Below are 27,770 nucleotides of genomic sequence, written 5' to 3'. Positions count from 1 at the left end.
GCCAGAAGCCATTAACTATTAACAAAATGTCAGCTACAACTCTGCAGATGTTCAATAAATGGTTAGGGTCAGTTAATAGTAATTAGTTTAAGGCACAAATTTAGGCAAACCCCCTTTAGAGTGGTAATGGTTTGGCCATCTTGACGAGCAAGGGCTTACCCTCAGGGATGGCAGCCACAGCCAGCGCTACGGCAATCTTGAAGTAGTAGACGGCGCCACGTATCCAGGATCCTCCGTGGACGGGGTCATTGAAGTGGCCAATATTGATCATCCAGACGGCCACGCAGATTAAGGAAATTACCTGGGAGAGGTAGAGGAAATTTGTTTGATTTGTGTGAGATAGGTTTTTGGTTTAGTCTTTTAGAACTAGTTATCTACATATATCCTTCAGTAAATCAATTAATCCATCCCCCAATCAGTTAAACAGTGATTTAGCATCCATCCATCGATGCTGCCTGCCTGCCATCTAAGATGTCAATTAGCTAGCCAACCAGCCAATCAGTCAGTCAGTCAGCCAGTTGGTCTGATGCAAGGTCTGACCTTGGAGAGCTGCTCTCCAAACTCATCTAGTTTCTGCTGCAGGGGGGTCTTCTCCTGCTCCGTGGCAGCCATCTGGTCACGGATCTTGCCGATCTCTGTGGAGACACCAGTTGCCACGGCCACACCAATAGCCCTTCCGGAAGAAATGTTGGTGCCCTAGATGTAGAGAACGTGGGTAATTGGGAGGTGAAGAGAATGATTTTGACACATGAATGAGTTTTCTCATTCAAGTGCATTGGACATTTTTGACTTTCTTACTCATAGGAAATACATTTCTTCACTGAAAATGCCTTGGACAACCTAAACTGTATAATGTATTCTGATTCTGAACAGAAAATGTACTAGACTTAAAATAACTTTTAGTTATTGGCAAACTTTACATTAAGGTTGTATTAACTACATAGCAATACCTAAAGTAACAACATTGTATTTACATAGCATTTCCAATGCAGTTACAATTTACTAGTCATGTAGTACAAGTTATGACAGTAAACCTATACCGCTAACACTTTATACCATTTAATTAAATAACAAGTCCTGCGTACCACCAATGTTGTTACTATAGTTATTGCTATGTAGTTTAATTTAACCTTAACATTTTATTAAGTGTTGGATACAGATAAATGCATTCAAGCATATGAAAGATGGGGGAGAATAAAGTATGAATAAATAGATCCAAAAAGTACAGAAAGGAGAGAAAAAAGGAAAATAACTTATTGTAAAGGAGAAAAAGAAAGGGTCTACAGTAAATGAGAGAGAAAGGAGTGATGGAGGGGTACACTTACAGAGAAGAGCATGTTCTTCTTGTCCTGGTTGACAGCCCTGGGGTCAGGCACAGCATCAGTGTGCTTGATCACACTGACAGACTCACCTGAAAGGCAGAGAGAGACAAAGAGATTGACAGAGAACGAGACAGAGAAAGGGAAGACAGAATAAGTGGAAAATGAGAGAGACATAGAGAATATGTAAGTAAAATTCTCCATCCAGCAGGAGACCGAAAGAAAGAGAAATACATTTCCAACAGAGTAAAGAGACAGGATTGTTTTCATGTGTCTATTTTATTAGGATTCCTCGGTCAGGAGGAACCCTATTGTAATTGTTGGTATCCTTATTAGGGTTCCTCCGGTAGGAGGAAACCTATTGTTTTTGTTATTTTTATTATTATTATTAGGTTCCTCCGGTAGGAGGGAACCTATTGTTATTGTTGGTATTCTTATTATTATTAGGTCCCTCCGGTAGGAGGGAACCTATTGTTATTGTTGGTATTCTTCTTATTAGGTTCCTCCGGTAGGAGGGAACCTATTGTTATTGTTGGTATTCTTATTAGGGTTCCTCCGTCAGGAGGACCCTATTGTGTTTGTTAGGTTCCTCCGGTAGGAGGGAACCTATTGTTATTGTTGGTATTCTTATTATTATTTTTCTTCTCCTTGCGCCCCAATATCTCAAAAAGTCCCTTGTCATACATTATCTAATTTGACACATTGATACTACATCCAAGTGGGTACCCCCACACCAAATATGGGCCACATCGGACCATAGGGGGAGCCACAGGCCACGCCCAAAAGTCCGATTTTCAAAGGGATGGCATTTCCACCTTATTGCTCCAATTCTTCTGAAACTTGGTATGCATGCCTCATTTTTCATGGGGAACAAAAAAGCCTCAAAGACCCATAAGGTCCGCCATGATGTATTTTCCTGTACAGTGATAATTTTGGAAAACCTTCAAAATTCCTCTTCTCTTGAACCAAAGGTCTAATTGACTTGAAATTTGGTACAGATATGTATCATTGAAGTATTGAGAAATGTTACTTAAGGCAATTGAATCAAGTACAAAATGGCTGAAAGGGGTGTATTTATGTAAATGTCCTCATTGCCTCAATATGTTTGTGTCACTAAATCAAATGTATTTTTGAAGGATGGTTCAAACCTAATAGGCTTTAAGGTGACATGCCTCTGAAGTACCATGCAAAGTTTTACCTTGATATGTCAAAATATGACTGAATTACAGGTGTTTGAACTTGGACCAAATCTGATAATGCTCGCCATTGGAGAAACAGCTTTTTTGATTATCCAGTTATTGAACTTTGTGGATTCCATGCCTGGGAATGGCTCAATTAGTTGAGATGTTGTGCTGGTAAGCAAAGGGTTGTAGGTTCAAAACCAATCAGAGGCATAGTTTTTTATTTTTTTTTCTGACAAAACGGTTTCTAGTCTTCAGATAAATCCTCCGGTTGTAAAACATAGCAATTTGAAATTCCCTTCCATGACAAGTTATCGCACTCCAAACAACCTTTTATAAAAACTATAAGTAAATTATTCTTTACAGCAGCAACCCAGTCATCCTGTTGTCCCATTTTGATAGGAAATGTATAAGCAGTTTCAACTTTGGCTGAATCTAACAACGCTTACCACAGGAGAAACAGCTTACTTTTTAATACAGTAACGGAACATGACACTACTCAACACTGAGAATAGCTCAATGGGCTGGGATGGTGACCTGTAAAGTATAAAGTATTAGGTTGGAATCCAGCCATTATCTTTTGGCCTGTCATCATTTTGATTATCTGTTTAGTTAAACAGGATGACATCATTCTGAAGTACCACAAACAATTTCTCCTTGGTATGTCAAATATGATTGAATTGGAACAGTTTCAACGTTGGCTGAATCTAACAACGCTTACCACAGGGGAAACAGCTTACTTTTTTATACAGTTACTGAGCATGACACTACTCAACACTGAGAATAGCTCAATGGGCTGGGATGGTGACCTCTCGATCTTCTACAGTGTACATGTTTATAATATTTTGCGGAGGAACCCGCATCGCTGCTTGCAGCTCTATTTTTTCTTCTCCTTGCGCCCCAATATCTCAAAAAGTCCCTTGTCATAAATTTTCTAATTTGGCACATTGATATTACATCCACGTGGGTACCCCCACACCAAATATGGGCCACATCGGACCATAGGGGGCGTCACAGGCCACGCCCCAAAAGTCAAATTTTCAAAGTGATGGCATTTCCACCTTATTGCTCCAATGCTTCTGAAACTTGGTGTGCATGCCTCATTTTTTATGAGGAACAAAAAAGCCTCAAGGACCCATAAGGTCCGCCATGATGGATTTTCCTGTACAGTGATAACTTGGGAAAACCTTCATAATTCCTCTTCTCTTGAACCAAAGGTCGTATTGACTTGAAATTTAGTACAGATATGTATCATTGACGTGTTTAGAAATGTTACTTAAGGCAATTGAATCAAGTACAAAATGGCTGAAAGGGGTGTATTTATGTAAATGTCCACATTGCCTCAATAAGTTTGTGTCACTAAATCAAATGTATTTTTGAATTATGGTTTTTCAAACCTAATAGGCTTTAAGTTGACATCACTCTGACGTACCGTACACAATTTAACCTTGGTATGTCAAAATATGATTGAATTAGAGCTGTTTCAACTTTCGCTTACCACAGGAGAAACAGCTTACTTTTTTATACAGTAACTGAACGTGGTAATATTCAACACTGAGATTAGCTCACTGGGCTGGGACGGCGACCTGCAAAGTATAAGGTCGTAGGATCAAATCCAGCCACAGTTGTTTAGCCCGTCTTAAATGTGAATGTCTGTTTCGTTAAACAGGATGACATCGTTCTGAAGTACCATGCGCAATTTCACCTTGATATGTCAAAAGATCATTGAATTACAGCTGTTTAAACTTGGGCCGAATCAAACAATCCGTGCTACAGGAGAAACGTCTTCCTTTTTTTGTACAGTTACTGACCACGTAGTCTCATACTTGAGGGTAGCTCAATGGGTTGAAACGTTGTCCTACAAAGTGCAAGGTCACAGGTTCAAATCCAGTCACAGTTTGGATTTGAGTCAGTCTTGGCCTGACATAATTTTGATTACTTGTTCAGTTAAACAGGGAGACATCCTTCTGAAATACCATGCCCATTTTCATGCAATTTCACCTTGAAATGTCAACCGTTTCTTAACCTTTGTCCCAAAGCTGACCAAAAACTAATACTCATATCACGCAGTTGGAGCACAGCTAGATAATCAGCGTCAGCACCCCTTGGGTACCCAGCATGCAGTGCGACATGTCAAAAAACGCAAAGACTTGTGGAAAATAGTTTGGTTACAAAAGCCGTGCCAGGGATTTCAGTTGTGTTCGTTCAGTTAGATGTTTGTAATGTTATTGTTGGTTAGTTAATATAATCTTGTTGGTCACCCCGATTGTGCATGTTGTGTAGTGTAATGTGACCAGAGAGTTGGCTGCTGACATGTCATCGGCTATTCTTGCAAGGAGTTGAATATGAGCGCTGCCTTAACCCGGTTGCCCACATGACTAAAAAGATGATGGCCAATATCACACCAACGGAATTGGGCATCTTTGGCTCTGCAAATTCAGCTATTCTGGGAAGCCAGCCAATATAAAACCAAAACATGAATTATATTAATATGACAAAAGGTTGCAGTTTGCGTTGTGTAAAGGGTGAACTCATACCGCTGTCAATCCTTGTCAATGCAATCCGTTTCACCTTTCCTAACTGTCTAGCTACCTGGTAGATCAAAGCCTATTCTAGAAGAATGGTAATAAATGATAGAAGCCCATTTCCTACTGTAAATAACCTGCACATTGTGTGTGCAGCCAGCATGGTAGAAAAATTGCAGAAAAAAGAAAGACGGACATCAGAGCATTTCAGGACACCAGAATGCAAAGAAAGAACCCTAGTGACCTAATCTCAAAGACTAGTTGATAAAATGTTCATAAAAATGATGTGAAATGTGCTAATTGAATGTTTCATAATGATGCCATTAGGCAGAGGAGGCACCAGATGACAAACAGACAATAGAGCTGCAGGTAAGCAGCAACAGACTGGCAGAGACAGGGGGTCTCGGATAAGTTTGTTGAGTCTCTTGTTTGGCAACATGATGGGTTTTCTTCTTTAGACTTGTAAAATAGGGACATAATTGGACAATGCCATGGATACCCCCACTCTCTACTTAAACTGGTGACTGAACCAACATTAGTTTCAGGCAATGGTATTGTTGTTGTGATTAATTGTGTAGTTTTGGGTACTGGTAGTTAGGAGGATGGCAAGCACCTCATGTCTTTTCTAGGAGACAGACTGTGAGTCCGTGAGGGTGGTGAAAGGGAAACAGCCAGGGAGAGACTTCAGATGACAGTGTCAAAGCCATGGCAGGACCGGGGATCAACCTTTTTGCCAGCAGTAAACAGTGGCACAGTTCTGTCTAGTCACCTCAGTGGTGGCATAGAACCATATCAGCCACACCCACAATTTATAGAACCGCAGACTCTTGCCAACAAAGTGTTGACACTTCAAGAGAAATGGTTTCGCGATTTTCCCCGACTTTATGATGGTTCAATTGAGATTATTTTAGATGAGACTGCACCATGCCCATTGTAATTACATAAACTGCACCCATACAGTGTACAGTACATACTGGCCTTTCTTGGTATTGCTGGTTGTAAATACTGTACACCTGCATTCATACTTGACTGATAAGAAACACTACTCTAATTACATTTGAACAAGTTGAGACAACCCTTCAGTTACTAACTATAAATTATCCAGGAGTATTAATTATGGTTCCTTAATATACATTTAGCATATTACAATGTAGGCTGTATTACAGCAATCATTTTGGTGTCCCCCTCAGAAATTGCTCTTGAGAAAATGTCATATAATTGTCCCCCCCTATGTTGATAGCAGATTTTCGCCACTGCTACGACCAACACCAAATAAGCTATCTATTGATCCAAAAATTAAGCATGGAGAGTGAAAATTGTTGCAATGCTGGCAAACTAGAAATACTTTTTGAAACAGATTTCTAAGCTCTAAGCGTTTCAGTCAGCACTCTAGGCTCTCCACATACACACCCATGTAAATCTCAGAAACGATTTGAAAAACATTTGGAACATAATCAGTGATATTGAAAAAAGTTGACTAGATATCAAAAAGCTGAATTACAAAAAGAATAGTTTAGGTTTTTGTCAACATTTTAAAGTTTAAATGGTGGCTGTGGCTAAAATATTGAGTAAGAAGAAGGATTTGAAAGTTGAAGAAGTTTAAGAGGATTGAAAGGATTGAGAGGATTTGAAAAATAACTCAATTGGGAAACCATTTAAAAATATTATGAATATTGATTTATATTAATTCAAATTCAAATTCTTTTAGGTAGAAAGCTGAAAAGTCATAGGAGTCATAGCCTGAAACTGATGAATTTGTTGATAGTTGAACGGTTTTAATAGCTGAAGATTTGCAGGCGCTGAAGGGTGTCACGGAAGAAATAGAAGAAGTTGAATAAAGATTCAAAGAACAATACTTGGAATGCTAAAGCAGTATTCCAACAATAAACCCGTTTGTGCTCTTCCCCCCCCCCCCCCCTTGCTCAATAAGAATCGATAAGAGAATCAATAATCAATCAAATTGATAAGCAGAAATTGATAAGGAATCGGAATTGTTAAAATCTTATCTCATCCCTAATCCGCACACAAACTATCAAAATTATTTTAGATTTTCGAAATGGTTTGACAGGGTTCAAACCAGTTAAGGGCAAAACTTTTTTTTTTTGACATAACAGTTTTTAGTCTTCCGGTCACTCCTCCGATTGTAAAACATAGCAATGAGTGTTTATTCGAGCCCATAACAACACTCCAATCATCTGTTTAGCGAGACTGCGTTAACTATTGCAAAACAAGCCAGCTTTACAACAGTAGCTAGCTACTTGGAGTCTACGCATGGTAGTGTCAGATTCACAACCGAATTAGCTAGAATGAAGTATATTGATTGTTCAGCCTGTTGCCTGTTGCGCAAATTCATTTCAGGAACCTAAGCCAGGACAAATCGCCACAGAACGCATTATTTGAAATTCCCTTACATGACAAGTTATGGCACCTCAAGCAACCTTTTTAAACCACTATGAGTAAGCTATTTTTTACAGCAGCAACCCAGTCATCCCGTTGTCCCGTATTTATGTCCCATATATAAATAGGACTAAATTGCAGCTGTTTGAACTTTAACCGAATCTGACAGTGGGTGCCATTGGAGAAATGTCTTATTTTCTGATTCAAAAACAGCATTTTCTAATGTCTAGGTCTGTAAATGGCTTAGTAGGATGAGACGCAGTGCTGATGTGTGAAGGGTGGTGGGTTTGAATTCAGTCAGAGGTACAAAGATTTATTTATTTTTATTCTGACAGAAATTACAGTTTCAAGTCTTCTGGTTAATCCCAGTGTAACTATCTTTTGTATCAATTTCACAACATTTTGCCATTTTAAAGGAGGAATCTGTCATTGCTGCTTGCAGCTATATTTATTATTATTTTCTTTTTGTTATATGATGCAATTTGTCTTCACAGAGTCATATTACACTCACCAGTTAGGATGGACTGATCAACACGCAGGGTTGTGGATTTGATAGAAATAAGTCTGATATCTGCAGGGACTTTGTCGCCAACTAAGAAAGAACACAGATACAAAGTCAGTTCAATATATCTTAAACAAGCCTACACCATATGTACAACACCAATTCCCAAAAAGTTAGGACGCTGTGAAATGTAAATATAAATGCAATGATTTGCAAATCTTATAAACTCATATGTCATTCACAATAGATCATTGAAAATATATCGAATGTTTAAACTTAGGAAATTCCCTTTTAAGGAAGAAATACGGATATTAAGATTTTATGGGTTCAATACGTCTCAAAAAACGTGAAATGTGGGCAATAAAAGGCTGGAAGTGTTACTTACTGGAGGAATATTTGCAACTAACTAGGTTGATTGCAAATGGGTCAGTAACATGATTGGGTATTAAAAGAGTATCTTAGAGAGGCAGAGTCTCTCAGAAGTTAAGATGGTCAGAGGTTCACCAATCTGCAAACACATCCATCTACATATTGAGGAACCATTTCAGAATAATGTTCCTCAACATTAAATTGGGAAGAGTTTTAATATGTCATCATATACAGTACACAACATAATAAAATAATTGTGAGAATCTGGAGAAATCTCTATTTGTAAGGGAGAAGAGAGAAACTAAATACTGCATGCCTGTGATCATCAGGCACTACGTAAAAAACAGGCATGATTCTGTAATGGAAATCATTGCATGGGGTCAGAAGCACCTCCAGAACTCATTATTCGTGAACACAGTTTGCTGTGCCATCCACAAATGCAGGTTAAAGCTCTATCATGCAAAGAAGAAGCCATATATGAACATGATCCAGACACACTGACATCTTCTCTTGGCTCATTCAAAATGGACTGAGGCAAAGTGGGAAAATTGTAATGTTGTCAAACTAATTTAAATTAGAAATTATTTTGGGAAACCATGGACGCTGTGTCCTCTGGACTAAAGAGAAGAGGGAACATCTGTATTGTTATCAACGCTCAGTTCAAAAGCCTGCATTTCTGATGGTATGGGGGTGCATTAGTGCCTAAAGAATGGGCAGCTTGCACATCTAGAAAGGCACTATCAATGCTGACAGGTATCTACAGGTTTTAGAGCTACCATCAAATTCTAAATGACCGTATTCTTTCCTTAAAATTGTACATTTAATCAGTTTAAACATTTGATATGTTTTCTATGTTCTATAGTGAATAACATATGGCTTTATGAGATTTCCAAATCATTGTATTCAGTTTTTTATTTTATTTTAGACGTCCCAACTCTTTTGGAATTGGGGTTGTAGGTACACATGAAATGTATTTCCATAATAGTAGGTTTGCAATTTAGAAGTGCACACACATATTCAGGGGTAGTTTGATAATTACACTATTGTGATAAAACATTTGCATTTGAAGGAAAAGGAAAATTCTGTAATGCTATTTGGATGTTTGGGCTATAGTACACTAGCCTGACGTTGTCATACTCATAATTCTAGTCAGAATATGAGTCTGAGAACTCTCCGTTGGGCTTTGACTACAGGGCGTGTTTCAAACGAGCCTGGAAAACAAATGCCTCTTCGCTCAATTGGATAGATCTACAACCAATCAGAGCAACAGAGTATGTGACGTGTGTTAAGCACCGCATAGTTGTTGTCAACAGAACTAAACTACAAGCAGACTTGAAGTATGCTTGAAGAATGAATACAAACGATTTTTGCCGGTGTTGTAAAATTAATTTAAGGGTAGGGGGAGTACTTGTTCACACGGTCAACCATTTTGAGCGAAACAATAAAGGGCAATGCATATACGAACAAGTTCTCCGTTTAGGATTACAACTCCACAAAAGAAAAGGAGAAACCACAATGGCCACTGGGTTTTCATTGTGTCCCATCTTCTTCGCGACCATCGGGGCCAGCTGATAAATTCAACTTTTACCGAATCCCGTAGGAAGGACGGCAAAAACATATTTTCCATGGACAAATGCCTTGATTGCGTCTCTCTGTTCCTCTTTCAAAATTAATGCGCTGTCGATGTCTTCTAAAACAGACTCGATGGCAGAATCATAACATCCCAGATCTCCAGCGGTAGCCATGTTTGTTCAAAACGAATTCAACTTTAGCGCTCTTTTGTGACGTGGGTGATTACGTTACTGTTGATCATCTGTCCATCATCGTATAAAGACCGCCCTGGCAATTTCATTGGTTCGCCCAGATTCTGGTTTTCTGTAGTTGGTCCCCAATACGAGACCCTCCAGACCCAACTTCCCGACCAAATTCTTTTTGGGGCGGGGAGAAGTTGGGCTGGCAGCCAGGCTAATAGTACACCTCTTCACCAGAAAGAGACAGAGAAGATGGAAAGACAGACAAAGGCAGATTGTCACACTGCCTGACTGGTTTGAGTGGAAATGTGTCATTAAAGCTGAAACCCCAGGCAGAATAAAAGAGGGATGAGAGAAAGGGGAGGGGGTCAGGGACATTAGGAAAACATTGACATTGAAACAATAGATGTTTGGTGTAGAGAGAAGTGCAAGAGACATGAAACACTTGTTTTGCCTCAGGAGATTTACTTAACACTTGAAGTTAGTGGTCAAATGATCCCTGCATCTTCAGACAGGTCCTCTGTTACTGACACCTAATGGTCGCTAGATGGCGCTTCTTGGACGGAGCAAAGGCACGATCGGAAATTTAACATGCCTTCGTCAATCTGTCATTCATTTCTGTGTTGTTGGTCTGTGATTATTTCATTTGAGCATTTGTTGTCAAGCTCTTCAATTATTAAGCAAAATGTTATTTATTGGCTAAAGGATGTCAAACCTGTTGCGGGTTAGACTGCAGTTGGTCTATAGTAGCCCGACATTATCAACATTTTATAGTTGGCTGACAAGATTGCGTTGTTGTCCACAGTCAAAAGTACAAACACACAGGGACATCAGAAACACTCCATGGTCTAATTAGATTCAGTTATACTGGCAAATATGTAATGTTCTTCATTTATTGTCAGGACATAAGTAGGCGGCTGTATATATGAAAAAACAAACACCTAACCCTAAAAAAATTCGAACAAAAGGTTTCTCTGCTGTTTTTTTGTAGTATTAGTTGTCCTTAATAACATACAAAAGGTTTACCAAAGTTTGACCACTAGAAAGGTGTAATTTTCAAGATGGCGTCCAACATGGTCTGGAAGCCCTTAAAATATCCTAACTCCTTCATTATTTGACCTAACCAAGTAATCTTGGTGTCGAACCCCATGTTTTCTGGGTCTATGAATCCATTGGACTGACATGATTACATACTTATGGAATACATCATTTTGTGAGATTACTGTGAGGTTTTATCTTTCTTTGGGTGAACCCGAGATGTAATCGATTTAGCCTATGTCATGTAACTCCTACTCAGTACGTGTTTTTGGAAACATACCCTTTTTTTAGCTAAAACATAGACTTGACATTCAATGTAAAAGTTCAATGTCAAGGTTCCTGATCATGTCAAAAACCAAACAGTTTTCACTGGAAGATGTAATGAGCTAAGAGCTCATTTCCTGCAGCCCTGTTCGAAGGAAAGGAAATCTTCCATATAGCCAACAAGCCCCAACTAGCGCAGGCAGTCACTGAGTTCTCAAGCAAGAAATGTAACAAAACTATCCTGGATTCCATCCCACAAACTGAGCGTAATGTCCTTGACGGTGGCTCCCTGGTTCACCGCTTGGCATGGGAAAAGGGTGACAGTTACGGTGCCATTGCACAGTCATATGCAGACTTTACCATACACCATTATGGTAAAGTAACAGTTGTTTTTGAAGTTATAGCGAAGGTCCTTCCATCAAAGACAATACGCATCAGAGACCTAGTGAAAACACTCACCCCATCGTTAACTTCAATGCAGAGACTGAGTTTGTGGGAAGAAAGGATGATTTTCTTTCTAGATCTTGCAACAAACGAGGACTTATCAATCTAATGACCGAGGAGCTGGAGAATAAGGGCTGCACTGTTATCAATGCATCAGGTGATGCTGACGTGGACATTGTCAAAGCTGCAGTCAAGGCCTCAGAACATCAGCCCACAACCTTGATAGGGGAGGATACAGACTTATTCCTCTCCTCTACTACCTCTACAAAGCTACTAAAGTGTACAACATCAGTGAGATTAAACACGTCCTGGGTAGTGACTTGTTTTCCCAGTTGCTGTTTATTCACACCTGATACAACTTCACACATTTTTTGTGTTGGCAAACAGACAGCATTCAATAAACTTGTGAATGGTGAATCAACTATCCAGTCCTGTGCATGCAAATGTGTTTCTGCTCACACATCAAGCAAGGAATGTCATAGAGGACCATGGGACCAAGGCAATGGCAGTGTTGTTTGGCGGAAAAAGTACTGATTCACTTGCCTCTTTGTGCTACAACCTTTTTAGCAAGAAAATCATTACCACCAAATAGTTACCCCAGAACATCTGCCTCCAACTGAGTCCTCAACCAAATACCACTGCCAAACAGCTTACTTCCAGATCATGGTGTGGATTGGAAAGGGGGCACCCCTGTTTTGACTAATTTTAAAGTACCACACAGTTCAAATGAATGTAATCTTTATTGGAATCAATAGAATGGTTATGAACCACAGAAACCACCAACACAGGGCAAACCGATATGAGAAAGGAGAAATATGCAATAACTTGAGAGAAATTGTACTTGTTTTCGCATAAATATGCTTGTAACCAATTGCTTTAATATATAAAAATATATGTATGCTCATTAGAATATTACATGGCCAAAACATGTATCAGGCACCAGTATTCCTGGTTTAGGAGGAATACAAGGGAGAAATTGTCATTTTAAGGACCTGATGCCGCCATTTTGAAAATGGGGCCTTTCTTGGAGTCAAACTTTGGTAAACTTTTAGGATGTTTTTAAGTACATCTGATACTACTTTAAACCACTAAGAAACCTTTTGTTATAATTTTTTGGGGGTCAATCCATATTTGCAGCTGACTAGAGAGCCATTTGTAATTTGTTTGGAAATTCTAGGCTATATTCTTACTTGGTGTTAGCCAACATGTTGATGCTTAGCCTAAGTTTGAAAGGTGCGATATCCCATCCCCCCTTCTAATGATCGATCTCGTAGTGAATCAATGCAATTGGTCTCAACAGTTTCTCAGCAGTTCTATTAAACAATGTCAACATTCCAATTATTCCATTCTGATAGGCCTACTAACAGCTCAAGAATACATTTAATTTAGCTTATTGTTACGTTCAGGCACTCTTTGTACAAAAATGGGCATTCGTTGCAGCCAGATGTAGGCTAAGAGGTTGTAAAATGCTAATTTACTCATTTTAGTCATTTGGCAGACGCTCTTATCCAGAGCTACTCATTTATACCTCTCGATATTTCAGACATGCTATTATAAGATATTTCATTTAGTGGGCTGTTTTTATTTTGTGTATTTTAGGCAGAAATTTGAAAAGGGGGACTTTGGACAGACAGAAAGGATTATTATTACAATTCTATTGGCTCTTAATTAGGGGCTTCCCGTTACACTGAGCCATGATTAAGCATCTAAGCATAACCCACTGCCTTTGGAACAAAAAGGAGGCCCTACGTCACCTACAAATACACAAATGTAAACAAAACATTTATAAATGGATTTCATTGGCAGGAGAGTTGTCATACTCTCCTAAGAGCCAGGTCAATCCCTCTCCATCTGGCTCACAGCAGAACTCGCAGACCAGTAAGTAGTCACGATGTAGACATGCAAACTGTGAAGAGGATCAATTGGAAGAGTGCAAGTGTTCATTGTGAAGGTACCATTGCCAAGGAACGTTCATGGAGCTTATTCTTGGAAACTCACCGGACACTTCAACAACATCACCAGGAACCATCTCTCTGGCCTTGATCCTCTGCACGCTCTTCCGGTCCGCCCGGTAAACCTTCCCCATCTCAGGCTCATACTCCTTCAGAGCCTCAATGGCGCTCTCTGCATTGCGCTCCTGCCAGGGCAACAACCCCACCAAAACCTTAGCTTCTCTTTGGTACCATTTAATCTGTTTTGATTTCTAAACACAAATCTGCCATTAAAGCAGACCGTTTATGGATCTAACACTAATGTTTCCTCTTGGAACAGTTCCAGACTTGAATTGTCACAGATAAACAGGGAAACAATAATGTCCAGGGGTTTTGTCTACCCTCAACCTCCCCCAAACTGTAAAGTGTCACTCCTGCCACTTATAGCTCTCACACAGACACACAGGCACACACAGACACCACCCCACCTTTCCCAAACAGACACATACTAGTGGGCAATTTGTGAATCCTCATGCATAGTTTCCAAATGACCACCACAAGGCCAATATCCCCCCACCCCACCAGCACGCTCCTCAAACCTGCCCCCCACTCCCACCCCACACATCCCTTTGATTGTCTGTAACCTGATCAGCCCACTGTATTTTTACCATAGACCACAATGTGGCCCTAAAAAATGGGTCTACATTTTTGCCCCTGCCGGCGGGCCTCCATGGAAATGCATGCCCCTCCTCCTCCTCCTGCAGACCCCCACCACTCCTGGGCTTAACATTTCACCTTTCACCTGTCCCTGACATCATACCAATCATTCTGTGCCCTGTGTCCTATAGAACAAAGATTCTGACTCTAAGCGGGCATTGGGCATGTGTGATCTATGGTGTGTGTGTCCTCTAACTGACCTGCCACACTCCAACCACGGCATTGGCAATGAGGATGAGAAGGATGACCAAGGGTTCCACAAATGCAGTGACAGTCTCTTCACCTTCTTCAAACAAAGCTAGCACCTGAGTGACAAAGAGAAAAAGAACAAAACCCAGAGTCAGGGAGACAGAATGGAGGTTTACTTGGTGATACTGAACACCCTGGATCTAACTCTTGCAATAGCTCCTAGCAACCACATTATAGGACAAGTAGGACACATGCTTATGACCAAGCCACCCTATGGGCTGCGATTGTATTTGTGTGTACACATCCATCAGTGCATCTGTGTGTAAGTGTGTAAATGTTCTTGTGTGTCTCAGTCACGTGTTATCAACACTTTCATTTAGGAAAGGGCCGTGTTGTCATGAACACAGATCAGTTCTGGTTCATTGAAGCATAGCACGGACAGTCTTACCCACAGACATAAGCTCTCCATCTTTAACTCATACATCCACTCACCTATCAGTTTATACCTCATAATCCCAATTCAAGAAAGGCTCCCAACCTACTATTGTCTTCCTTAACAGTTTCTTATTTTGTCTCAGTAAATCCTTCAACATCTCTTATTTTTTTCCTTTTCTTTGTTTAGTCAGATGATGCACTCCAAGTCAAGGTTTGTTTTTCGTAATTTACTTTGTATGTAGTTGAATCTTACAGCGATTCTATAAAAACATTTACATTTTTTACATTTAGTCATTTAGCAGACGCTCTTATCCAGAGCGACTTACAGTAAGTACAGGGACATTCCCCCCCGAGGCAAGTAGGGTGAAGAGCCTTGCCCAAGAACACCACGTCATTTGGCACAAACGGGAATCGATCCGGCAACCTTCCGATTACTAACCCGATTCCCTAACCGCTCAGCCAGCCAGATTGCAATCACAATAAAATGCCTAAACAAAAGAATACTTTGTGAAGCATGTTTTATGCAGCCCCTTTCACAACCATATGTCTCTCATTCGAGTCCTCTCATTTGTCTTTGCGACAAACAATGACATTGTGCAAACCTATTCCTCCCCCCCTCTTTTGTTGTTCTCCCTCGTTCCTTCCATCCCTGACCTTTGTCCAAGGATACAATATCTCTTAGCTTGGCTTGAGACTGTCTTAAAATAAAGTGCGCCCCTTCCATCATGTACACACACACAAACACAGGCATAAAGACTCACACACAAACTAATGCACACATACATACACACACACCAGCCCTTCTTAGGCCATAATGACAGCTGGCCATGGAGGAAAGCTTGTAGAGGAGGGGGATTAAGACCTTGTGTATACCCTTACTACCCCAAAACAGCTTTAAAGAGAAGTAGACAGAGAGAACACAGAGAGAGGTGACAGGAAGAGAGGAGAGACAGAGGACAATAGCTATATAAAATAGGGGGTGGAAGGATTCCTTGGATGGGTCAGGGTGAGAGCATTTATTCAGAATGTAACCTGACCCAATACTCAACACAAGTGTTTGAGTGCCAAACAAATGCAGAACATAGCGGGCCTTTGTGTGTGTTTGTTTGTTGATACTGTAGGGGTTAGTGAGAATGTGCGCACGTGTTTGTGTGCATGTTTGAGAGAGAATGTGTGTTCGTGAATAGGTGTGTGTGTGTGTGTGTGAGAGAGACATACACACTGCTTACACATTTCAGTGTAAAAAACTATACCTCAGTACCTGACTTTTTTTTTATTAGCTAGTGTCAGCCAGAACCAAGACATCAAGAACCAACTGAATGGGTTTGTGATGATTTGATGAACTAAGTTCATGTAGCAACTAGTGCAGATTGTACTCACAAAAGAGATGCAGGCAGCCAGAAGCAGGATCCTAACCAACAGATCTTCAAACTGCTCCATTACCAACTCCCAGATGGTTTTACCTGAGATCAAAACAGCAAGGAGGGAAATCACAAATGAAGGGAAATAGTAGTGGAAAGTGTGTGTGTGTTTGTGTGTGCATGAATGTACTGTATGTTTGTATGTATTACAAGTGACACTTGTCTATAATTTTTCTAGATTTACACAAATAGGGATATTGGGTACTCTGTCCATTACTTTTCTATTACATGTGAGTAGGCAAAGTAATACTCAGGCCAAATATGCACAACATCCAATAATTCATCAAAGTTAGTAGGCGGACAGGTGTCACTGGATGACTCAAGACAAGGACATTGTGTGATTGACAGGCTGTAAGCAAGCAAACAGAGTGATAGAAATAGAAGAGTGGACAGATCAACAGATGAACTCACCCTCCTCTGCTGGCAGCTCTGTGAGTGATACAAGATAAAAAAGATTGTTAGCAGTACATTGCAACTAGTAGCTCAACTTAAAGGTTGGCACTGCTCCTATGTTCCAAGGGAGTTCGAAATTTAAATTATACATGAACACTAATATCAGCCATGTTCAAATGTACAGGATTTAGGTTAGAAAGAAACACTTGTGCCGGGGCTCCACAGCTTGATGTTGATAGAAGGTCAATTATAGTAAAATAAAAAATGTAATAGACAGTATTCATACAATTATTTATGTTGGAATTACCGTGGCATATAAATTATTGTGTAGTTACCCAGGTTTAAAAATGGCGCAGTATGGAAATCATTTTTATAATTCTAAATTAATCAAACAGTCTTTGTATCAGCAACCAATTGTCCTAATTTCAGACTAACCAGCATACTGTAGTCCTAAAAAGCAATAACTCAATTATTCCTTGCTCACTTTTTATTTGCACGGCCCAACCTTGTTAACTTTGACACATTTCTTGTGGACAGACAGATTACTGTACAACTAAGCCGAAATTAACATGAACATTTTGTCCTTCAGACTGACCTTCACTTGAAGGTTCAATATATGTGTATTTATATATTATATCTGATCCTGCTGCCATCTGACACAAAGTGAGTTGTATTCTGTCTACTCTACTGTTACATCCAGTTGTAGTTGAACATGTAGTGACACACTGCATTCTATTTTAGTTCAGTTATAACATTTACATGAAACATTTAATTCAAAGTGTTTCTCAAAAGTGTTTCTCTCTGCCATCATGCTTTTTTAGTGATGCTTTAAATTCTCAAACTCCAAAAATCATAAGCCTCTCCAGCATCACTGACACTTATGACCTTGGAATGAAGACCATGGTGACCCCTGCACCAGCAGGATGTCAAGTTCAACAGATTTCAAGCACTATAGTAGTGGTCAGACAACAGCCAATCATAAGAAAACCCTCCAATCAGATTTATTTTCCACTATGCTTCCTGGTTGTCTCTGTCTGTTTCTCTTCCTCTCTCTGTTGCTCTTTTTTCTTTTTGTCCCACTCATGCCCCTACACATATTCCCCTTCTCATCCTCTGATCCGAATACCCTATTAACATCCTCTCATATATCTCATGGTCTCTTTATTTGTCCATCCACCAATAGTTTTGCCTCACCGTTAGGGCCATATTTGGCCAGGTTCTTCTTAAACTGCTCAGATGTAAGGCCGGTGTTCTCGCACACTCCAAAGTATTCTAGAACCTCATCTGGCTCTTTCATGTGCGCGTTCTCCATCCTTGGTGAAAAGAAGAGGCTTCAGAGAAGAGGAAACAAAAGACAGAGAACATAAATACCATGTCTTTACCTACAGGGTCGCCAGACTTCAGTAATCTGTAGATTTTTCCAGGTGAGCATGTGACTGTAGAAAACTGCATGGAGAAATGATTACCCACCACTTTGTAGAGGAAGTGTTGGATTGGAATTGAAGATGGCAAGCCCCTTCTTTCTCTCTCTAGCTCTTTCTCTGCCCACTGTGCCAGCTCTCTCCTCTCTGGCAAACTGGAGTGCAGGACTGACAGAAAGTGCAACCTGGCAAAGGCCCCTGAAAAGTTTTATACAGATGGGAAAACTGTCCCATTGGTGCTTACCATGTGCCCTGGACCCTATTGGCTAAGGGGGTCGGGCAAAGATGGGCAGAAGGGGGGAGAGATTAGGGAGGTCAGGGTGGTCGCTTGTGTGGAGGCATTGAACAACAACTGTAGAGGTGGAACTCAGTGAGGCTGAAAATAAGGTCTGCATTTGGAACATACATGCCTGATCAGTAGAATAGGAATTGGAAGTGTGGTCTCTAAACGTCATGTCATGGATATTACCGATATTGCCGACCCTAGAAAATTATATGTATATTAGATTACACAAATCTAAAATAATTTCAATTATTTAAGACATCCATTGATTCAATGAAATTTAAATCCTACTGCATCAAACTGAATCACTAATAAGAATCAAGGAGTGAGGGAAAGAGATAGAGAGAGGAAAGAGGAGAGAAGATAGAGAGGAGAGATGGAGAGAGAGGGGAGAGATGCAGAGGAGAGAGAGGAGAAATAGAGAGTCAAGTTTTGTAATGGGTCTGAGGAAAGAAGGGATTCATGTGTGGTAGGGGACAGAGCATCATATGGCGAAGTCCTCACTTGACTCAGCTCTACATAAGCACCCCCTTAACACATACAGGCATCATACAGATAGACAGAAGGGGATCAAGAGTGAAGCTGGAGTGAAAGTGAGAACCAGAGCCAGACAAAATAGAGAGCAAGAGACAGAGATAAGCTGGGAAAAAGAAGAAGCTTGGACAACATGTAAGCACAGTTCACCCAAGCCCTGTTTGGGATTCTGTACTGCTGCCTGAAGCAAGAGAGAGATAGGTAGTAGGAGACAAAGACAGAAAAAGTGTAAGTGTTAGGAAAGGTGACAGAGAAATAACAGGAGAGAATAACCAAAAGAGATCGGGCAGTGGGTGGGGGGGCTGAACTGAGATTTCAGAAAGAGACTCAGAAAGCAACACACTCTACACTCAAGACATAAGATTTATAATGTGAGTGTGTGTTTATTCAGGTTTGCATATACAATATACTTACTTTATACATATCATACAACATGTATAACATGTTTTAGACTCATATTAAGACAGTCCCTAACAGCAAACAAACAAAACTGAGGTCAGGTGCTGAACTTCGCACACAGTTTAACTTTCCATTGCAATGAGCTCTCTTTTCAACACTTCACTATGCATTTTGCCCTCCTCCATCTGTCCATCTCTTTCTGTAAGTCTTTTTCTCCTCCTCCATCCATCCATCCATCCATCTTTCTTTATGCAAGTATTTTTGTCCTCCACCCATCCCTCTCTCTCTTTAAGTTTTTTTCTTTTACATCCAATCCTCTCTCCCTGTGAGTTGGGCGGCTCTAATTCAGCTACTGCCATGGGGGGGATGACCTTTGACCTGTCGAGGTGCAACAAAGCGGTCGTGGTCATTCAAAGCTCAAGACGACCCGGTGACATTTACAGTTTTTTACAATCACTTTGACACTAATTTCAGAATCTTGATGTCCTTTTTCAAAACTAGATACAAAACTCAAAACAGTCATTACTTGTAACACTGACTGTCATATGTTCAAAACATAGCATTGTATGTTCATATCTTTAAAGACACCTTGCACATACAGAATCATTAATTAAAATAACAAATTTATCATGAAATACCATAGGAACATTCACTTCGATCATCGACACACAAGATACCCATAGTTTCACCATGTAGTTGTTTGTACAATCATTAAATATTGTACCACAAAATATGTGATACATGTTTCATAAGATACTACTTCACTATAAATGGACTAAGAGAAAATACTACAGACAGTGTAATCATTGCGCAAAATCAGAAATGTATTGATGAAATACAATCAAATTACATTTTAGTTTTTTTTATTCAAAGCAAACATAATTAGGTACTAAAGAAAATTCAGCTACAGTACGTAAAACATGTACTGCAGTGTGTGTAGGGTGACCAGACGTCCGGATTTCGGCCGGACAGTCCGGTTTTCAGCCGGACAGTCCGGTTTTCCAGCCTTTTGTCCGGACCGCTGTTGCGTGTCCGTCTTTTCGCCCTTTTGTCCCCCTTTTAGACCCTTCCTGCCCACCGTCGCAATTTACCACTCGCGTAAGTTTTCCAATGCCAAAAAGAAAGACCTCCTTCTAACCTACGTGGAGTTCAGAACTCCACTTTGTCATAAGAGCAGCAAAGATCAATATCATACCTTCTGTAAGTTCTGTCACATTGACGTGAGTAGTAGGGGGAAAGGGGCTTTAAGCATGCCTGCGATACGCAACTGCACAAGGATAATGCTAGGTCTGTCGGGCACTGTCTTTACTCTCCCCCCCCCCCCCCTCCCTCAACAACTTTTTGGGGTTGTCCTCCTTTTTGACCCTTTGTCCTCCTTTTTGGACCCAAGTGTCCTCCTTTTCAGGCTCATGCTTCTGGTCACCCTAAGTGTGTCGCGTGCATGGACTAATGTTCATGTTGTTTTAATTTGTAACTTGTATAACTGCATGCTCTTATGGGTCTTCCCTTGGCACTTGTTTAGTTTTGCACAATGTATGCTTCATGTTTTGGCTGGTTTTCTGCTAAAAGCATAAATGAAAATGTAATGTGAAAGGACTGTGTCGAGTAGCGCTAATGCTTTGTAGGCTCAGCTACCGGTCCTGTCATGATTGGATCCTCAGCGGCGTGGGAATGTGGTCGCGGAGAGGAGAAAAGGGCTGGCATGTCGGCAAGAGGGGAGAAGGAAACACGGAGAGGATGAGACCGGACACGACCGGTCAACAAGGTACATTCGACAAGGGACGTTTGGAATTACGTGCTTTCGATATTGGAGAGAGCTGGGACAAGGGACGTTTGGATTACGTGCTGTCGATATTGGAGCAGTGGCGGATCTAAGGGGTGGCAGCTGCCACCCCAATGTATATATATATATATATATTGGCTCTATCAGCCAAGCTAACTAATCTAATAAACAGTTAATAAACACAAGTAGGCTAAAAATATTATTGAACATAATTTATTTTCATCACCAATTATCATAGTATAACAGCTTTCTCAAGCAGTTTGTGATGAATTTTGTAAACAAGAGATGAGACCCTGATCTAAATGCTCCATTTGGCTTGAGAAACCCGTTCTCAAAGACTTTATATTGGTAGCACACATATTCTGAATGCCTTCGGCGTAATTCAAATGAGCCATTTTAATCTAGATTAACGTCAAGATTACAGTGAGATTAATCTAGATTTAAAAAAATGATCTATGGCCACCACTAGTTTTTACACATGTCAACGTGTAATGTTTATAAAACAGTTTCGAGTTGTAGAATTGAATTTTTAAAGATATTGCGAGTACGTAAACCCAAGTCTGCACACTTGCCATGACGTTATACGAACTACAACTGTGACTTTAGAGAACTACAACTCTACATTAATCTGTCTGACATACCCCTGAGCTTGGTGCACTGTGGGAAGGCGAGCAATGGCAAGCGATTTGCGTCGCTGCAGTGGACACGCAACGTAACCTCATATTTTAGTGCAACAAAGTTTTTGCGCTTTGCACTTGCTTTCAGGAATTTATTTCACACGTATACAATGTACTGAGAAGCAAATTATGGAATTTGCTCTACAGGATCTTTAAATTATCTGATTTTTACTGTACTTAAGTATAAAAAGTAATTTTCTGATATTAAATGTATTTAAGTATTGAAAGTACAAGTAAATGCTGTTGAAAAAAAAGCAAAGGGTCAGAATTTTGAGAATTATGAAGTTTATTCTTTTAAGCGCTGTGGCAACCATGACCATGGACAAGGAGTTGTGTTGAAAATATTAATGTTTATGCTAATTATGATAACTAAACATTAACGTTGCGGCTCATGGGATTAATCTTAATTTACCTCAATGTGTTTCCTGAGGTTGGTGGGGAGTTTTTAACGAATTGGAATTTAATAAATGACAATATTTCAGTAGCTTTGGGTAGGCCTAAGAGGCACTTCATCCGGTACGAAGAATCTTTCACTCCAACCAACATAAGAAAACATTTCTCGCAAATATGGCCACGGGTGTTGGTCTTCGTCACCACCGTCGTTTGTCATGGGAGTAGCAGGTGCTTCCATTTCTGCTTCCATCATGAAATCAGTCATCGTAGGGTGGAATTTTACTCATGTAGTCGCTTGCTAGCTAGCATCCTGGGCATCGCTGGGAATCAACAAACCGCAGCATTGAGAGGACTTGTTCGCAATTGTGCATTAACATGATTAACCAATGATTCAACTTGCAAGCTAGGACCACTGATTCACCAAACCTGCTTGCTTGCAGTCTGTGTTACACCACAGTCCCCGACGTTGGTCTCATGATTCTTTTTTTAATAAAGATAGATTTGATTTGTAGTGACTAACGAAGGTTTCAGGGGAAATGTATCGGAGTCAAAGTATCCGTTTTCTTTGCAAAATGTAGTTAAGTAAAAGTGAAAGTCAACAGAAATATAAATAGTAAAGTACAGATATAAAAAAACAATTTAAGTACAGTAACAAAGTATTTATACTTCATTACTATACACCACTGGTAGTAATGGACAGTAACTGTTACTCCCCTCAAGTTGAATCAAAGGCTCATGTCGTTCTTGGATTTTAACAGACATTTATTGGACACAAGTCTTCAACATGTCTTGTACATGCTAACCTTGTATCTTTTAATGCACCAACAATGCCGTCAGAACTCATTGGCCTCTCTGACTCAAGAAAATAAACTTGGAGGGTAACAACTTCTTCTATGTTTAACTCCCACAGACATGCCACCAGCATAGCAGCTCGTGTGGCTCTTCTGATTGTATTGCATCGGTAAAACTATCCTGACCGCAACAATTAAAGGTCCCATGACATGAAAACTTCACTTTAGGAGGTTATTTAACATTGATATGAGTTCCCCTAGCCTGCCTTTGGTCCCCCAGTGGCTAGACATTTCAATAGGTGTAAACCAAGCCCTGGGTATTCTTCTCTGCCTTTTAGAAAATCAGAGCTCAAACGCTCGGTTTTGAAAATCCCCTATTGTGATGTCACAATAGGAAAGGTTACCTCTCCTTTCTCTGCTTTGCCCGCACAGAGAATTTGGCCCACCAATGAAATAACGAGCTACGACCGTGCGAGCACGACATTGGTTGTGCCTCGAGACATCATGGCTTGCTAACGACCGAAGCATGGCAGTTAGCCACGCCTCTTTCTTCCTCATAGCGTTTAAAGCTACAGACACAGAAACAGCTTGTCTTGAGGAAAGCTCATTGTGGGACTGCTCGTAGTGCCTGTAATTCTGCACCAAGGCTGAATTTCGGGAAAGAGACTTCAGATACAGAATTAGGGGACCACTAAGGACTATATAAAAGCATCCAAAAACAGTATGTCATGGGATCTTTAAAGGGGCTATTGACTGGGTTTTTTGGGTGTTTCACACTGTTCCTTAAGGTCCCCGAATAGGGTACGTAACATTGGTTAGGTTGAAAATGGCCCGGGTGCTGTTCTATGCCCCCTGATAGATCCTCTAAAATGTCCCCTGGAAAAAACACTAGCTTTTCTCCTTTTATGGTATGCTCATTAATATTTAGATAAGCTGCGCGCTGATTGGTTGGTTTTCAACGAGTGAAGCTGGGGAGCAAAAACACAAAGATCTGGACAAACCTGCATCGTGAATTGTAGATTTACATAACACAGGTTATTTATTTGAATGAAACACAGTCAGGAACATGAAACAACGTTATCTCCATTGCCAATAAACTAGGCTAAATTATCACACATTCTGCCTATGCTCTTGCGTTAGTAAGCTAAACTAGTTTACATGTCTACAGTATAGGTGTTGCTAGTAACAGTTACTAGCAATGCTAATGTATCCTGTATCTATTACCTACTTTTCTCCAGTTCTTTCAAATAGGTTATCTAGACAGGCGTTAGCAATAAGCCAGACTGTTGTTCGTTTTCTGGCAATTTTTTCGGAAGCTTCCCTTCTAATGCCGACTACAGCTAGTCTAGCTAGAGTCATTTGATGTGTGTAGAAACGTATTTAGCATTCTACCTGGTATGCTATATACAGGACACGTTAGCATTGCTAATAAATGTTAGCACAACATCATATTGTCCTTATAGCTTGCGGTTGCAATGAGTTTACGGTCGGAACAGCACCTCTTTCCAGGTTCAGCTTCCTAGCAAATCCTGATTGAAATTGTCCAAGGTTGTCAAAACTGTCTTGGGTGAAATGTTCAGAGCAAATGAATGATTGAGTGTCGAACTTCGCCGGGATCTTCTCATTGACAACAGCAGCCATGCCTGTCGAATGTTTGGCTCCTTGGGAAGACTGTGAGTGTTAGCCTTCCCTGTACAGCCTGGAACACAGCATTTACGACCATTTTCAATATCCTTGTTATAATTCAAAACGTTCTTCTTTGTAATTCCTTATAAGTAGCCTAAACAAAGCAGCGCGCAGCTAAACTAGTATTGGAGATAGACGCTACCTCGGGCTGGTCTGGATGTAAATTTTGGGGCTTGACAAATATACAGACCAGAGCCAAAAAGGGCGGTCCCCCGTCCTACGTCACACTGGTGGCTTTGTTGAAAAGCTGGCGTTTTACAGGCACATTTTTTTCTTTTTGAGATTTGCATAGGAAAGAGGTGTCAATGGACTTTGATATTCACTGTATGTTCATTTTACCCACCGAACTGTCGTTATTCAACTATGACAAGGTAAAATCGGTTTTGCAATCAATCCCCCTTTTAAATAATTCCCAAGCAGAAAGAAAAATTGGTTTCCCGCTTTTCTATGGTTTTAGCTAAATAACAGAATATGAATTGACATGTATTAACAGAAAATATTTAACTTTTTTATTCAAAAGATTATGCTGAGCATTTAAGTATGTATTGACCTTTTAATCCAAATGCATATTATGAACTGAAATATTCTCTACTAAATAAATCTAAATATGAGAGTTGCCTTTGACGACAGCTACAGTAACAGTTGGGCAGTGTATTTTAAATGAACTCAACAAAGCTTTCGTAGTATACCCTCATGGTGTGTGTGCGTGTTTTGGGGATCAAAATTGGTGACGCCATTGGCATTGATATAGGGCTAACTAGTAGTGGCGACAGTGTTCCTCACCTGGCTCAAAAAGCAAACAAACAGAGCAAAACAAAGGATTAATTACTCATTTCTATCAACCCTGCCTTGTGGATTTGGCCATAAGTTTTCATCCACATCGCAATGGATGTTCTCATTTGAGAAACATCTCTGAAAGAATCTCCGGGCATGGCGAATCCAGGCCTGACACTGGTCTGCTGTAATTGCATGCCTCATACATGGCCTGGAGAAGGGCAACTTGTTCATGAGGGTGCCTATCATACACCTTCCACCTCTATGTGGAGAAGAATCCTCAATAGGGTTGAGGAAGGGAGAGTAGTGTGGCAAGTACAAGGCTGTAAATTGTGGATGGGTCTGAAACCATGCTTGCATCAATTGAGCATGGTGTCAATGGCAGCAGTGCTTTGGCTGCCTTAAAGGAGGCGTTACACTCGGGGGACCATAAAAAAGATACTTTCGGGCTTAGCAGAGACGTGAGTGGCGCCACAACGGTGGAAAAGTTTTTAGCAAACGTGCGATAGTACCCCACCATCCCCAGGAACCTACGCAACTCTCTGCGAGTGGTAGGAGCAGGGAACATAAGCATCGCCTCCACTTTACTAGCTAAGGGACGTACCTAACCCCGTCCCACCTGTTTACCAAGGTACATTACAGTTGCCTTGCCGAACTCACATTTAGCGAGGTTGAGGGTTAGAGATGCCTCCTCCAACTGCTGTAACACCGTTCTCAGGGTGGATAGGTGGTCATGCCAAGTAGGCGTATAGATGACTACGTCATCCAAGTACACGGTACAGTTCTCCACTCCTGCGAATACAATATTAACGAGCCTTTGGAAAGTAGCCGGCGCATTGCGCATTCCAAACGGCATGACAGTATACTGTGCAAAACTGTCAGGCGTCACAAAGGCAGATATCTCTGAGGCACGAGATGTAAGAGGGACCTGCCAGTACCCCTTTAACAGATCTAGCTTACTCACAAAAGCCGCAGACCCAATGGTGACCACACAGTCATCGATCCTTGGCATAGGAAAAGAGTCAGGCACAGTTACAGAATTCACACGCCGGTAGTCCGTATAAAACCTAGAAGTACCGTCTGGTTTAGGTACGAGGATACATGGCGAACTCCAGGCGCTGCTGCTGGTTTTGGCTTTGCCGTTCTCCAGGAAGTAAGCCACCTCCTTTCTCATCACCTCCCTCTTCGCAGCGTTAGCCCGATAGGGCTGTTGGCGTATCGGGGCAGCACCTGCAACATTTACATCATGCTCAAAGATGGTTTCAGGCTTGGGACATCGTTAAACACGTTGGGGAAGCAGTCGATAAGGGCCACAAGGTCCTTACTTTGACCATTATCTAAGTGCTCGGTGAGAGAACCCAACCGTGTAAGCATGACGGAATTACTTAACCTCTCACACTGCGGGAGTGAATTGCGGAGCTGTAACCCGTCCTCATCGTGTTTTTCTCCAGGTCGTAAGAGCACAGTACCACCGTGGCCACACTGGACTTGGCAGACTAGCTCAGACCACCTGGACATGGTGAAGGTTTACGGACATGATATGGCTTCAACATGTTGATGTGGCACAGCTGAGCCGTTCGCCTCTGCTCTGGAGTCCTAACCACGTAGTTGGTTTCACTGACTTTCCTGTCAACGGTCAGTGGTCCAGTGTAACGAGCCGACAGAGACGAGCCCTGAACTGGCAACAGCACTAGAACCTGGTCACCTGCTTTGAAACCGCGGCTCACTGCCGATTTGTCATAGCGCTGCTTCATGCGTTTTTGGGCGGACGAGAGAGACCCCTGTGCTATGGCACACGCGTCATGAAGCCGGTTACGCATGTGTTGAACATACTCAAACACGTTCTTCAGAACACGGGTAGGTGTGTTCGCTGAAAGGATATTCTCCTTCATTACTTGTAACGGACCCCACGGGGTGTGACCAAAAACTAAGTCAGCAGGGCTGAAACTCTATGACTCCTGCACCGTCTCCCTTACAGCGAACAACACGAACGGCACCCCCTCGTCCCAGTCAGCCTCGGTGTCCCTGCAATACTTGCATAGCATGACCTTTAGCGTCTGGTGCCACCGTTCCCCTTTTTATGTTTATAACCTTTATTTAACCAGGAGAGACCCATTGAGATTAAGAATCTCTTTTTCAAGGGAGACCTGGCC

The 27,770-nt window shown here is 41.0% G+C and overlaps 1 protein-coding gene across 1 annotated transcript in view; it reads right to left on the bottom strand.

Annotated features, from left to right (window-relative positions):
* Positions 1-18,472, bottom strand: part of atp2a1 (ATPase sarcoplasmic/endoplasmic reticulum Ca2+ transporting 1) — a 53,044-nt gene extending 34,572 nt beyond the window's left edge. Inside the window, exons 1-10 of the mRNA XM_047037409.1 lie at positions 18,347-18,472; positions 18,071-18,207; positions 16,895-16,912; positions 16,443-16,525; positions 14,639-14,743; positions 13,789-13,927; positions 7,934-8,014; positions 1,326-1,411; positions 541-696; positions 160-301 (exon numbers count right to left, since the gene is read on the bottom strand). Coding sequence (XP_046893365.1) covers positions 160-301; positions 541-696; positions 1,326-1,411; positions 7,934-8,014; positions 13,789-13,927; positions 14,639-14,743; positions 16,443-16,525; positions 16,895-16,912; positions 18,071-18,188 — 928 coding nt within the window. The 5' untranslated portion in view covers positions 18,189-18,207; positions 18,347-18,472. The remainder of the gene's footprint in view (positions 1-159; positions 302-540; positions 697-1,325; positions 1,412-7,933; positions 8,015-13,788; positions 13,928-14,638; positions 14,744-16,442; positions 16,526-16,894; positions 16,913-18,070; positions 18,208-18,346) is intronic.
* Between the last annotated feature and the right edge of the window lie 9,298 nt (positions 18,473-27,770).

The sequence above is a fragment of the Hypomesus transpacificus genome, chromosome 17 (assembly GCF_021917145.1).
Source record: "Hypomesus transpacificus isolate Combined female chromosome 17, fHypTra1, whole genome shotgun sequence".
Taxonomy (NCBI): domain Eukaryota; kingdom Metazoa; phylum Chordata; class Actinopteri; order Osmeriformes; family Osmeridae; genus Hypomesus; species Hypomesus transpacificus.
This window is presented reverse-complemented; position numbering and strand designations above follow the sequence as displayed.